The sequence below is a fragment of the Styela clava genome, chromosome 10, assembly GCF_964204865.1.
Source record: "Styela clava chromosome 10, kaStyClav1.hap1.2, whole genome shotgun sequence".
NCBI lineage: Eukaryota > Metazoa > Chordata > Ascidiacea > Stolidobranchia > Styelidae > Styela > Styela clava.
Window position 1 is genome coordinate 13668575 of NC_135259.1, and position 14317 is coordinate 13682891.

At 35.1% G+C, this 14317-nt stretch overlaps 2 protein-coding genes and 1 long non-coding RNA gene across 3 annotated transcripts; 1 reads left to right on the forward strand and 2 right to left on the reverse strand.

Annotated features, from left to right (window-relative positions):
• Nucleotides 1-1785, reverse strand: LOC144428022 (NFX1-type zinc finger-containing protein 1-like). Its single transcript, XM_078116661.1, has 4 exons — nucleotides 1694-1785; nucleotides 906-980; nucleotides 263-381; nucleotides 1-162 (listed from the first exon to the last, which is right to left on the reverse strand). The coding sequence occupies exons 1-4, from the start codon at nucleotides 1746-1748 to the stop codon at nucleotides 1-3; spliced, it is 411 nt and encodes a 136-aa protein (XP_077972787.1). The 5' UTR covers nucleotides 1749-1785.
• Nucleotides 1786-1870: 85 nt separating this feature from the next.
• On the reverse strand, nucleotides 1871-3779 carry LOC144428023 (uncharacterized). Its single transcript, XM_078116662.1, has 4 exons — nucleotides 3517-3779; nucleotides 3219-3308; nucleotides 2343-2450; nucleotides 1871-1931 (listed from the first exon to the last, which is right to left on the reverse strand). The coding sequence occupies exons 1-4, from the start codon at nucleotides 3579-3581 to the stop codon at nucleotides 1871-1873; spliced, it is 324 nt and encodes a 107-aa protein (XP_077972788.1). The 5' UTR covers nucleotides 3582-3779.
• A 4091-nt stretch (nucleotides 3780-7870) lies between these two features.
• Nucleotides 7871-8856, forward strand: LOC144428360 (uncharacterized). The gene is made up of 3 exons (XR_013478307.1): nucleotides 7871-8538; nucleotides 8593-8690; nucleotides 8745-8856. It is a non-coding gene; the product is annotated as an uncharacterized LOC144428360 (long non-coding RNA).
• The last annotated feature ends 5461 nt before the right edge of the window (nucleotides 8857-14317 follow it).

Consider the following 14317-nt stretch of genomic DNA (forward strand, 5'->3'; position numbering starts at 1 on the left):
TTAAATGTTACCCGTTGTCATGGTTCGTGAATTCCGCACAAATGGTGGAAATATATTGTACGGATTGTTTGATTCATTTTCGTAAAGCATTTTTATCGACAATAAACCTTCGACCAAGTCTTTTGGATTTCTATCCACAACCACAGCAAATAAGAGAACTTTCTGTAATAATGAAGAAACAATAACTGAAATTGGCTGAGCTCTATCTCCAGTGAATGTCCAGTGAACTGAAGATGCAACATTGAGTAAAAAGTTAACATACCTCAAACTTATCTACAGTCTTTGATAGGCAGAGCAAGTCTCCACTGGATAATCGTTTCGTATTTGTCCACAATATATCTTTGAGATTTCCAGTGCTGAATTTAACTCTATATAATAAACCTGTAAAAGTTTATTTGACTCCAAGTGTTTATATAGATCGTTTTGTTAAAATTTGGTTGCGCCTCTGGTGCAAAACTGAATTGTTATATTTGAAATTTAAGTATCGTGTGGGCGTTTCATAGGAAATCTAAATGTCATTTGTTGATTCAGATCAGATCAAACTTATTACTTACAGATCGAAGAAGCTGCTTGAAATCTTATTGTTTTATTTTTGTTCAGATTTTTTCAGAGTCATATGAATTCTTAAGTTTCACTTAGACTTTCGCAGTTTTATCTTGATTCATGTGAACGTATAGTATTTTTCCTCGATGCTTGACAGCGACGTCACGCCGCCCTTCATTTTGGATTGCTTAGCCTCATTCCAGTGCGATTCGCATAGTCTACCGGAACTGTAGTTAAGCTAGTTATTGAAATTTGTGATTTCTCATATGCATATAATATGTCATTATATAAATTTTAAGATAAGTTCTCGTTTTCATTCATACAGGATGTAGGTTATACAAAATGCAGATTTGCAGTTTTACCTTTCATAGTTGGTTTGATATAAGCAAACTGAACACCCGTATAGTATTCCACTTCGGAATTACTGCGTCGGCAACCTAAAAAAATGAATATAAACTTCCAGAAGTTAGATGTAGAAAGTATGTATAACCCTTTGCTTATTTAAACAATTTGTGCACCAAACGTGGGCACGGTGCCTAGTCCATAATATCTGTGTTAGAGTGGTAGGATAAAGACCATGCGGTCAGTCAAACCCTCGGCCAGAGTTTATGGAAAATTGAAAATGGTTGAGCAATGTCAAACCGTAAATAATTCGTTTATTCTGAAATAGTGTATTTTCATATATCGATGCTTCTGGAATTTTGTTTGGGAGACAAGTCTGAAAACATCCATAAATCTCAGTTTTAATAAGTCAATATTTGACGACACTGTTATAGCATATTTATGTAGACTTTTTACACTGAGTTCCTTGAATTGATTATGATGCAATACTAGAAGAAGTGACGTTTGCCTTGCTTAAACCGTGCTGAATTAGGTTTTAATTATTTAAGCATTGTTTAAAAATGACATTTGTCCGACTGACGTATAACCAGATCAGATTAATAGTCAGTGTGTCAGCTCGATACAGACAACAATAACTTGGTAAGCATTTTCTGACAAGTACACCCTTGCCTTCTTAATCTGCTCTTGTGTGGTATTAAATTGTATATTCATTACGTATATATCATGGAAGGTCCTCGACAATCACCACAGATAAGCATCTACAATATACCAAATTCCAATCTGTCACAAAATTTGGCTCAACTCTTACCACCGGTAATTTTGCGAATCCCATCTCTCAACGGCCGTATATAATCTTCTCTCATCAGTCGAAACTGAACATCCAAATAATGTTCATCACTGAAGTAAATTATTATTTAGTATTAATATAAATTAGGAAAAAGGGGAAAGTATTCCGATCAAAATTGTAACTAACTTTCACAATGCTTTATTTTGTTTTCAGAAGAAAATATTTCGAAAACAACCAATGCGTTTCAAATCCGGAATCCCTGACAAAATATATATAGGCTATGTATTGTTTTTATTGTTGTTTTTGTTATTAACGTTTTCTATTATTATTTTGAAACACAAAAGTATTTTGCTAATTTTTCATTGAGCGTTTAAATAAGTTCACTACGAGTATTAGATAATTTTTTGATAGTGGCCAAACATAAAATACCATCATTCCCCAAATACTCCACATTACATGCGCAACAATAACAAGTACTTCGAAAATGGGATTCTTAGCTCCCGCTAGGGAAACTCGCACTCTGGCTTTCAAATATTGTAATGTGTATACCAAATACAAAGTACTATATGTGTATTTTCTCCGCAGAAACAAAATAAACCGATTCAAAGAGAAAGCACATGACGGATAAAATATCTCAGTGCAGCAAAATTGAGAGATTCTATATTTTTACTTCATTATTGGCGTCGCATTGTACGACTGAAAATCATCTTTGTCATCTATTTCAGTAGGCAAGTCAATTTCAGTATCTGTCAAATTCTCAGTTTCGTTTTCGGATGAACTGAAATAAACATGATAAAACAATCATGTGAATAGTATTCTATGCAATGAGAAATACCTGTAACTAAATCATTGTCAAAATCAATAGTTTCATTGTTGAAACTCTGTTTGTTGTTATAAACGGAGACTATATAAACCCAAAATTTGGGACTTGAATAAAAAATATAGCCCAGGTGCTGAATAATTCGCATTTGTCCTGCTGTGGTTTGTTTCGTCAACCTTTGCCTCAGATGAGCTAAAAGAGGGGGTCCTTATAGTCAGGTTTATTTTTCTAAATGTAAATCGCAAATAAAGTTGTTGGGCATGGTATTAGTTAGCCAGTTATTTGTTTTAGAAAGCATGGAATTGATGGTGGAGGAAGCCACCAGCAGTTACGTGAACCAAACTATCGCGGCAACCCTAACAATCCTCTGGTTCATAACTATTCCCGCATGAGATCCGAACCCACGCAGGGTAGTCAGAGGTGCCGCTTAGAGCGATGCACACCCGCCGAGTAACAGAGTCGAATTTTCCAGCTTTTCGGAGCCGGGGATCGGAATCAAAGTTCTGAACACTTGGGATTTAGAATAGATTAAAATTGAAACAACAGGTCCTGTAGTGATTATCATATTTTAATGAATACAACATTTGCATTATTGAAAATTTTACCTATCGAAAGAGGTAGTGATCTATATGAATGTAAAATTAATCCACGAAAAAAACTTTCGGGAAGTAAAAAATGGTAATCTGCGTGTTAAAAATTACTTATTTTCATGAATGTGATTACGACCTGTTATTGCATGGATTCAAAATCTTGGAATCACACTTTCTAAGCTTTTTAGGAGGCTCTTCATCACTTATAATTTCTCCAGCAGATAATCTGTGATAAAAAAAACACTATAAACGCAATAATACTGTACAATACCATGCTATAAGTGTACTTTTTTCAGGTTCAATTTTTCCAAAATTTAACCCCTATATATACAACATTTACATACAATATTGTATACATTTGTATATTACAACATTTCAAAACCAAATAGCATGCCAATAATGGAAAAAAAAAATTATACTCGGTTGATATTTACCGTTCCTTGGCTGAGACCGTATCGACCTCCAATGAATTGCATTGAGGCATAGACAAATCATCCATAATAATATGGCAGTTGTCGCATTCAAAAAATAACTTTCTCGTCAGTGAAATGTCAGTTTATACCGTACTAATTTAGCAATCCAAAATGTTTCCCTTCAGGCTCAAGACCACTATACCGCAGTAACGTGACACATCTAAATATTATTTTCAATCTCTTCTTCCATTTTCTATTGGAAAGGAAATTATAGATGTAAAAACTTTGCTGTAAAGAAAACAATAATGTTAATGTTTTTAAATAGTTTGATTTTTTGAATACTTATGATGCAAATCAGCAGAATAGTTAATTTATTTGCTCGTTTATAGACCCGATGCTGCAATGAGTCAATAGGGCACCAGATTTTAGCCTTTTTTGGAAACGGAACCACAATAAACGATTTCTAAGATTCGATGAACCGTTGTACAATCGACTATGTGTACTTATGGGTATTTGATTGTGTTTATTGTTATAAGATACGTCAAACAAACAAATTTGCCGCAGAAAACTTGAAGATCTTTCACGGAACACAACTGAAACGCACATATTATAAGATTATCTTATGAGGGACAGTTGGATCTATCTGCGTATTCGCACTCTCGTGTTATTATGCACACGTTAGCAGAGTTTAACTCCGATCTTAACTCATCGGAAGTCAATAAGCACCCAATGTATTGTGATGCCAAATGTTCGTATATTGTGAAAATGCACAATGGAATCCAAATACAGATATATTGAAATATACTCTTCAACTTAATACAGTTAAAGAGTCGAATCCAAGCAGAAATCATAAGAACATGAAAACACACTACATCCCAACACTCGGACGGGACCGGAAACACACGTCATCCAAATCGGTGTATACAAAGGAAGTTTGTTCACATAAAGCTACGGTTTGTATCTGTCGCAATGGCTAATAAAATCAGGGGGGCGGCTAGAATGATTTTTTTTCATTGAATTCAACATACTAAAAATAGAAAAGTTAGTTAAATAAAATCCAAATTAAAATCCAAACTACAATCTACATTTGCTACAATATTATACTGTGCATTTGATTATAGTTAAACAATAGACTTATAATAACATCGGTTTTTGGATTTTAAAGTAACCACGTAAAACGAATTACATCTCAGTATCCATGCGGTTAGGTGACTATGACCCCCCACCCCCAATTTATTTATTCAAGTCATTTTCAATACCATTCTGCACTACCACTATTCTCGAACAAAACCCTGACGTTTTCTAGCTATTTGTCAATAATTCTTTTTCCAAATGAACCAACTGAGAAATATGAAAATGTGCCCTTGTATAGCTTGGATAATTTAAACAGCGAAGTAAATTTGTAGACTAGAAAGATTCTTTAAGATATTTTTCGATATCAGTGGCGATTATTTTATCTAGCCATGTTCGGAGCAAAAGGCACGAGTAAGCCAAAAAATAAAAAGGATATCATCCGGACGTGCATCAATAGATATTTTCAAAATCATTTTCTGCTGAAAGCAACAAACTCTTGCTCATATCTCAATAATCGCAACTCGAAAGAATATAAACTCAGCAATGAATAACTTATAGCTGTTGCAAACAAGCCAATACTCTAATCTGAACTGTGTGAATCAAGGAGTCGATTGAAAAATTTGAAACGGAAAATGAAAAGCACGAATTGAATGACTCTTTAGTTTCGGGTCGGGGAAACTCCCATACATGAAACCTGTGTTGAAACTATGTTATAAACACTGTTATACCGCCTTAGTCCCACCTTCGCTCATTGCGCGGCATAATAAAATCAAAGAGTTTGAGAAACATTCATTCTTTTGTAGGAAAACAAAAGGAGGCGTGAGATGTGGTTTCAGTAAATACATTACAAACGTCAATTGTTTTGGTATGTTTTAAGGTCATTCTCGCCAATGGTTTATGACAGGGGTGGCCAACCTACATTCGTCTGTGATCGACTAAAATTCTCAAAATATTTCGCGATCGACTGATTGGTAATAAGGGCATACACAAAAACGAATGAGTACTTAATATAGAAATAACAACACACACGCACGCAATAATTTCACTGCTAACAATAAGCTCGGTTCTGTGGGTTCATTCTCAGTGAAATCGTCACAAAAAATTGCATTTTTATGTTTTATTAAATTTGATTATGTAATTGTATCCGGAGTAAATGTTTCATCATTTATTTGAGATTTATTCAACAATTTTATTTCAGATCCAAGGCTTGTCTAATTTTAGCCGTAAGTGTTGAAAATCCCTCAAAAAAATTTGCCAAGTATCCATATTGTCTGTACAGCAAAAAATAAAAAATGTTCAAACATTAAATGTTACATGACTGATCAAACTTTATCTAATTTATGATTTACTTCAAGTCCGATTATTTGCTTGCCTTGAATGAATGGAATAAAAAAAGGGCATTCTTGTGTCACTACTACCGCAGCGAATAAAATGCATCACACTATTCTTGGAGTCAGACAATACCTTTCGCACACTGTAGAAGTCATTGTATACAATAGGATAGTTTGTCAATTATCAATGTTTTATTTGTCATCACAAAAAACAAGCATATAGAAAACTGTTACAACAAAAGAAATACACTGATCATGTTAATTGTGTGACCGGAATTGCGAGGGACCTATAGAGGCCTTCACGCAGCGACCCCTAGCTGATGCAGGTTAGTATAAAAAGTAACTAAATGAGACACAACTACTGAATACCAGTAGTTGTGGCAGTATACATAATTGAGGCTACTGTGCAAATTATTTAACAAAATAAATATACAACCATCACGAGAGAATGCACTGAAGAGAGAAAATGGGAGGACAACAAGAAAAAATAATATAAAACTTAAAGAGAATGCAAATTTGGCAAATGTAAAACTAAAAAACCATGGAAAACGAACAATAAGTTCAAAATATTTCTAACAAGTACAATTTTGAAAGTTTATATACAAATTAAAAAGAGGGAAAATTGCCACTCTAATCAGGTTACAGCAAAGAATATATTGCAAACAACACCGGTCTATTATGGTGTATAAAACTTGCAGTAAGGGAGATGAAACATGACATAGAAAAACTTGTCATAAAATTTGTAAATATAGGCAACACTGTCGAGTACCGGTACGTACTTCAATGGTTATAAGAAGAGTGATAGTTGCTGATGTACTTATCATTCAGATTGTTTTAAACATACCATACAATAGCGATCTAATGGCATTAGGTAAAACATTCCAGAGCTTCACATCCATATATTTGGTTGACTTCTGTGTTCTGCTTGACGAGTTCCTTTTGACGTGGAATGAACCTGACGAAGCTGATCTAGTGGAATGGGAATGGATATTACTCTGCTTGCTAAAAATTTCAGTGAATACTATAGGACGTTTACCATCAAAAGATTGGTGCATGAGTTTCAATATCTCGATTTCATGAATATGACAAAGTTTAACTATGGTGCATCTGTGGTATAAAGGGTCAAGTCTAGACCGAAATGGTGCACAGCTCGGACTGCTTTTTGCATTTTGCAACACCTCCAATCTTCTAAGGAAAGTTGTTGAAGCGCTACCCCATGACATGATACCATACTGTAGATAAGACTGGAAAAGTGAAAAATGGACCATTTGAAGAGCTGGCATGGTAAGAAATTTTCTGAGTGTAAATAATATTCCGGGAGGACGGGCCAGCTTTCCAGCGATGTAGTTAATATGTGTGGCCCATTTTAATTGGTCATCAATATAGATGCCTAGGTATTTATAAGAGTTGACATTTTCAAGCTGAGCTTTATCAATGCTAACCTGAGAGTTTGAGTTTTTTCTTTATTTTGGGGGCTAATCAATAAGCATTTTGACTTTTCAATATTTATTGTGAGCTATTACTGGTCATCCAAGTTGCAATTTTTTGCATTTTACAGTTCATATGTAATTTCAAATCAACTAATAAAGCTGAACTTGCAAACAATTCGGTATCGTCAGCAAAGTGTTTGACAAGCGGCGTTTTAGTGGCGTCAGGAAGATCATTGACAAAAAGGAGGAACACCAATGAGCCAATTATCGAGCCTTGCGGAATTCAGTTGCAAGTTCGGAGGAACTTGATCCGATTTTTACACACTGCTGGCGAGAACTCAAATAGCTCTGGAGAAATTTTAGCGCATGACCGCGAAAACCATAGTGACTCATTTTTCTGATTAGTATGCTATAATCAACGGTATCGAACGCTTTTTTGAGGTCGAGAAATATGACACTAATGTATTCCCTCTCTAACCGGTCATAAAAGTAAGTCATCATATCTAAAATTGCATGATTAGTAGAGTGCTTCTTCTGGAATCCAAACTGAGATTTGTTTATAATACTATGTCGCTCTATGAATTGTGTTAGTCTAGCATGTAAAAGTTTTTTGAATACTATAGTCGATGTAGAAAGGACTGATATTGGGCGATAATTAGATGTACTTTCCCTATCGCCAGTCTTATAAACAGGTGATACTTTGGCGATTTTCAAACTATCAGGGAAAATTCCATGGTCTATAGAAGTCAAGACACGATACAAAAGAATAGTTTGTCAGTCAAGACATGCGATGTTCAGCAGTTCATTTAAACCACGGGTCGGCAAACTGCGGCCCGCGGGTCAAAGGCGATGTTTGCCCATGTCTCTACGCTTTAACTGCGCCATCGCTACTGGTGGAGATTGAGTGTATCAGATTCCTACTTAATAACCAACGTCATGCTTGTCAGCCCACAACGAGGCTAAATACCATGAAACGGTAACATTGATTAGTAGCAAGTGTATTCATGACTCAATGGATATTCGTGCAAATATTATGATATTCGGTTTTCAATCGTGGTTCATTGAGTTTATTTTTCACAAGTAAAATTATTATTATGCAATCATCGGCGACAAGACGCATAACATAATTTAATGTTATCTTAGGTTCTAAAACGCATAACTATGAAGATTGAAAAATGAGGAACAGACGGGACCGATCCACAATGCAAGTAAATATTTTGTATGGATTTCATCAAGCTAAATTATTATTATTGGTATCTTAGTTTCTCAGACTCAGCACTATGAAGATTGAAAAAATGAAGATATACAGATGCAGATCTAAGAAGAATCAAGAACAGACCGTAGAAAATCTATAATACAGGTAAATGTTTTATATGAATTTCATTAGGCTAAATTATTAATAATATTATCTTAGATTCTTAGACGCAGAGATGTGAGAATGAGGAAATGAAGAACAGACGAAACCAAGAAAAACTCACAATACGAGGTGCGGCTAAAATGAAACGGGACTGACGTCACAGATTGCGCAACACGATTAACCATCGGTAATAAACACTTTTGCAGTGTGGCGTAATATGTGTTCTTTGTTTAACAGCTGTTTTGACACAATATCGCAATTATTTTTGCTTTTCATGATCCGTAAGTGAATGTGATAAATTTCTTGTTGAAAAAAAAAAATGCTGTGCGAAGTCTGATTGTATTTTTTGGCGATAGGGGGTTCAATTTAGTCCGGCAGATAAGGGGACCTTTTTGGCCCAAGTTTGATTTCTGACATAAAGTTTTTTTTATTTGTGATTATTCATCTTGGGGTCATTGCCCATCATTTCTACATGGGTGTGGAGTTTGCAGCCTTGAGCATTTTTTTTACGGCTCGATATTTGTATTAGTGTTTTTCGTCAAACCTGTGCATCATGATGACGCACAACCTGAATCATAACCTGTTACAATACTATGTTCAGGTTGTGCGCAATCTTGGTGCACAAACTACGCAAGCACCAAATTTACTAGGAAATAAAATCAATAACTTTTAGGTATTTATTGAGATATTTGTATTAGACTTTTTCGTCAAACATGTGCATCATAATGACGCACAACCTGAACCATAACCTGTTACAATACTATGTTCAGGTTGTGCGCAATCTTGGTGCACAAACTACGCAAGCATCAAATTTACTAGGAAATAAAATCATCAACATCATAGGTATTTGTTGAGCCCAGCTTTGGGTCGCGACCCATATACAGTATATGGAAATACTGTCGAAACATACGCGTAAAATAAAGAGTACTATTTCAAAATACCCGTTTTTGTTGCAATTAACAATACAAGTCTGCTAATGCAGTCGCCAGTGGTTCAAGTAGATATACACCCGGTGGAGAACAGTCAATTATTTGTTAGCGAGAATTGTTATGCAGCGGGATGATCACGACGACGCAGAGAAAGATAATGATATCACGTGAATAAGAATGAGAAAAATGCTACATTTCATGGTATATCCCTGAGAAAGAATGTAGTTCATTCTTATGTTCCATGCCAATGCTTTTCAAACTACCAAAGACTCTCAACACTTTTGCTTCTTCTCTTCTATAAAAATTCATTGTTATTATATATTCGCATTTCCATCTGTTTGTTCGTGCTCCCAGATAGCCGATCAGCGGCCTCCAAGGAGGACGGGGTCCCCTTTTAATAAACCATGTCATAAACTAAAAGAGGCTTGCCTGTTGTCATGCTGTCCCTGGAATTCAGCTACAACAAAAATTTCACGAAAACGGATTTTTAAATTTTATGATTTTATTAATATTCTCAACAATGAATGATATACGGGTGGTATAATGCCAAGTTATTCCAACAACATGATCATGTTTTGCAATTTACAACCAATATTTTGTATGGAACTTTGTTTGACAGAGCCCCAAGAGCTCTAACTACAAATATCAAAAATGTGAGGCCAAAATAGTCACACTACAACATTGTCAAATGTGCTTTATTTACGATAGATAACAGGTTTACCAAAAAGAATTACATGAAAAATGGTAAAATAAAGATCAATTCAGTAATATCCACTTGGTGATATGCATATGTTGATGATTTTATGTGTTTATTTCGGAAGTTTAATACCAGAATTAATCGTGGTTGCTGGGGATGTTTTAAAAAAGGTTGCATGGAGAAACGTTTTCACAAAATGTCAAGGTTTGATGGTAGTAGAGAAGTAGGAAAATTACCCAAATGTTTTTTTTTCATTTGATAACCCCGCCACAGAACTTCCCCCCGATAAGTATACGCAGCAATTGCGAGAGGCAGAAATGCCAAGATGGGATTTCATCGCATTGCAAACCAATATTAGCAATTCTTATATATATTCGCGCATTCCCATCTGAACAGCGTGGAAAAGATTATACCCATCTACACACTTTAAGAACTATGTCAGATGAGCGTCATATTATCGAATATCAGTAGAGGAATAGTGCAATGGGAAAAGACATATAAGGCGGAACTTTCAGTAGTATGCAATCAAATAATCTTATTGTATAATATATATTTAAAAACATTTCGTCACGCCAGCTGCAGTCCGAAACTTTTTGTCTCTGGCTGAGCTTAGATACCAATTGGCACTCATGTAAACTGGTAAGACTGTAAGAGGCACGCGATGGAGCAGATACAAAGAGTATACATCCCCCAGCTGTCATTTGAGTGGGTACTGCTGTTTTTATTGCAGATGTTACTGATCTTTCTGTATTAAAGATTTACTGGCATCACCGATTTAAGGATGTTGGAAACCAACACGCAATATTACAAAACTTACTTTCAACACGCGGTTTGAATGAATGAAAAAGCTGAAACTAGTATTCTTTAGAACAGCATACAAATTCTATGGAATGAAATCATACACAAAAGCTCGTTAAAAACCTATAGCTCAATAATCAAGTGGAATTTGATGCATGTGCGCAAAAATGTGCGCGTTACTACGTACAACCGAAGCACGCAGGAAAATGTGTGTGATGTACTAGTATTCAAAACGTTTGACTCAACTATGTTGGCATAACAGGTGCACATCTCGGTTTCGCATACGCATACCTTCTATCTCCACAAGGGTATATTAATTTTGCCAAAGTCAATGCAGCACTGAAAGGTTGCGGTTCTTCCAAAAGAAACCACGTTACACATCTTTAGTTACCAGTGGATGATTTACATGGCCTTGTTCGGAGTGAAAGACGAGGTCAAATATTCCAATCCAATTCAACTAATAAAATATTTCCCAAGTCCCGAAGCTTAAACTAGGAAAACGAAATGCGCGCGGCAACGCAAATGTAGTTTGAAGAGCGCAATAGAAAGTGGCTAGATGCTGTCGATGGATCTTGGCTTGTATTAGTGAAATAAACTACCATTTATTCTACTAAAATTGAATTTCTGACATTGTAAGAAGATTCAATGTTACTATGTATGCAAAAATAAACCATGTAGTTATGAAATAATTGTTTTTAACAAAAAGGCGCTCCTGAAGTATTCGTACCAAGATGGCGCACAACCTGAACATTGTATGTTTACCAGGTTAGGGTTCAGGATGTGCGTCATCTTGAACCGAATATTTTGAATCCACTTAAAAAAAATTGCTCAACATTATATACTTCACACCCACCTGGGTATCATTATATATGTCCTATACATTATATCTAAACAATAAAAAAAACTTTATGTCCCAAAACAATGTAAAGGCCCGATTCTGCCGGACTAATATGAAGTTTTTTCATGGTTGTCGATGCTTCCACAACACAAAACTAATTTATTACTTCATATCTTTTTGTTATCAAAACTGCATCATAGGCAAACAGGCCGACATGGTTTTGTCTGTTCTGCATCCTAGTCATTTTCAACTTCTTCTAATCGTTCAAAAATAACAAATTCATACATTCACATACACAAGGGTTGGGAGGGGGTTGGGGGTTCTTGGGATTGGTTGGGCCCCTCAAGGGAGAGAAAACATAGCATCGCAATCATTATTAGGCAATACTTGTTTGACCAATACTGGTATAAAATTATATGCAGAATCCGGTTATGAAGTGGTCAATTAAGTAATCTATATTCCAATTTCGACAACTTTTAAATTGAATTACAGTTGAATGTCGGGGCCTGCTTTTTATAGGATAGGATTTACATATTTATCCCGGGGGAGAGGAAAGTCGATAAGACGGCTTAATTATATGGCGAACCATGGCCTCTCGTCCGGTTACCAGTCCAGGACGGGTATGGGATTAGTTAGCCAGTTATTTGTTTTCGGAAGCATGGACTTAAATGAAATTAAATGACAAACAAAGCGTTTTACTGATTAAAGTATACTGAACTTTGTAGGGTGTTTGATAAGCCAATTTGATTTACATGCTAGATTGCTGACGTCCTATTCCCTAGATAGCCTGAAATATTTATATTTGTTTGGCACTAAAAATAATTTTTTAAAATTTAATTTTATATACCAAATTTTATAGGGTGAATTAGGCAAGCGTCTGTTTAGTGGCGTCATCCTTTTGTCACCTATTCTGTTTTATTTTTATTAATTATATTGAACAAAATATTATAATTTTTCCAACCTGATGTATGTTATCACTGAGAATAGTTTATCGTATACAAATTTGAATATACCAAAACATGTAGATGTGTTTGAAAAGCCTCTTTTTGTCGGATGTCAATCTTTTCGAGTTGCCATACTGCTCGAGGCTTTCCAAATTGCCTTAATGCTGCCTTCCAAATTCCTTAAAATATGTATTTCGGTTTGGCACTGAATAATAATAAAGCATTTTTCTGTATTATGCTCTGCATATATTTAGCTATTCCATTTATCATAATTATCGCTTTTCACTTCCATGACCAAAATTTGATTTTCAATAGATAAATCTCACCAAAATATATGCGCATTGTTTTTGTATTTTTATACCGGTTTGTAAACAAAGTAATTAATTTTATTACTAACTGTTAAAAAATTCTCATTTCTGATCCCTGATATGCTACATCTTTGTAAGTAGTTTTTTCGTGTTCAAATACAAATATAACAAAACTTTTAGGATGTGCTTGACAAGCCCCTCTTTGACTTAAATTTTTATGAAAAGTATTTAACAAGTTCTACTTTGTTTATATTACTGATTGTAAAAAATGATGTAGCCTACTTTCTCTACCCAGTGCGTTTGCTACATGTCTGAAAATGTACGGATTATACAAATATACCAAAACTTGTACGTTTGCCAAGCCTCTATTTGTTGGCTGTCAACCTTTTCGAGTGTCCATGCCGGTAGATTTACTGCTGGAGTCTTTCCAAATTGACTAAAATCAGATGTTGAAATTAAGAAGACTGCGACAACCCGTGAACCTATCTTATTCGTGCTACTGAAATATTAATTTTACAATTACATTACAAATGACTTTAATGTGACACTTGTTGTTGCATCACGCACTTAAACCAGTTTATAAGCGCCACTTCTCCGAAAAACTATAAAAATGAGCATCAAACATTTTGTAATAAAAAGTATGAGATGATTTTTCAAGATGTTTTTGACCTATCGCTCCTACCTTTATTGATGCGTATCGGGAAGTTCTGTTGCCAAAGCGAAGGTACGCCGGGTTAGACTTGAGCGAGGCAAAAGCGAGACAGACTTCTGTATTGTGGCGCTACCGTATGTAGCATTCTGTTATGCTGTAATCGTTGAATGGAGAATGGGTACCGGTAGTATACTTTGACGGGACGGAATTATAGTATAATTTTATAATCACAGATTTGGCAGAAAGGTAAAACAGTACCGGTAAATTGAATTTATTGATTCATATAGACTACACAGTACAGCATATAACTTAACAGCATTCGAAATAAGAAACAATAAAACATTTATAATACCAGAATACAGTACCGATAATAAATACCGGTACAATATGTAAAATATTTAATCATATAATACAGTATTAGTTATGTTTAACACAATTCCAGAATTCTGAAGTGTGCCCGGTGC

Coding starts and splice junctions, on each gene's coding strand:
- LOC144428022 (XM_078116661.1), bottom strand. CDS start 1,748: ATGAGAGAAGATTATATACGGCCGTTGAGAGATGGGATTCGCAAAATT. Junction 981..1,693: donor GATTCGCAAAATTACCGGTG/GTAAGAGTTGAG, acceptor TCATTTTTTTAG/GTTGCCGACGCAGTAATTCC. Junction 382..905: donor TATCAAACCAACTATGAAAG/GTAAAACTGCAA, acceptor AAACTTTTACAG/GTTTATTATATAGAGTTAAA.
- LOC144428023 (XM_078116662.1), bottom strand. CDS start 3,581: ATGGATGATTTGTCTATGCCTCAATGCAATTCATTGGAGGTCGATACG. Junction 3,309..3,516: donor ACGGTCTCAGCCAAGGAACG/GTAAATATCAAC, acceptor TTTTTATCACAG/ATTATCTGCTGGAGAAATTA. Junction 1,932..2,342: donor AATGCGACGCCAATAATGAA/GTAAAAATATAG, acceptor ATATTTTGTCAG/GGATTCCGGATTTGAAACGC.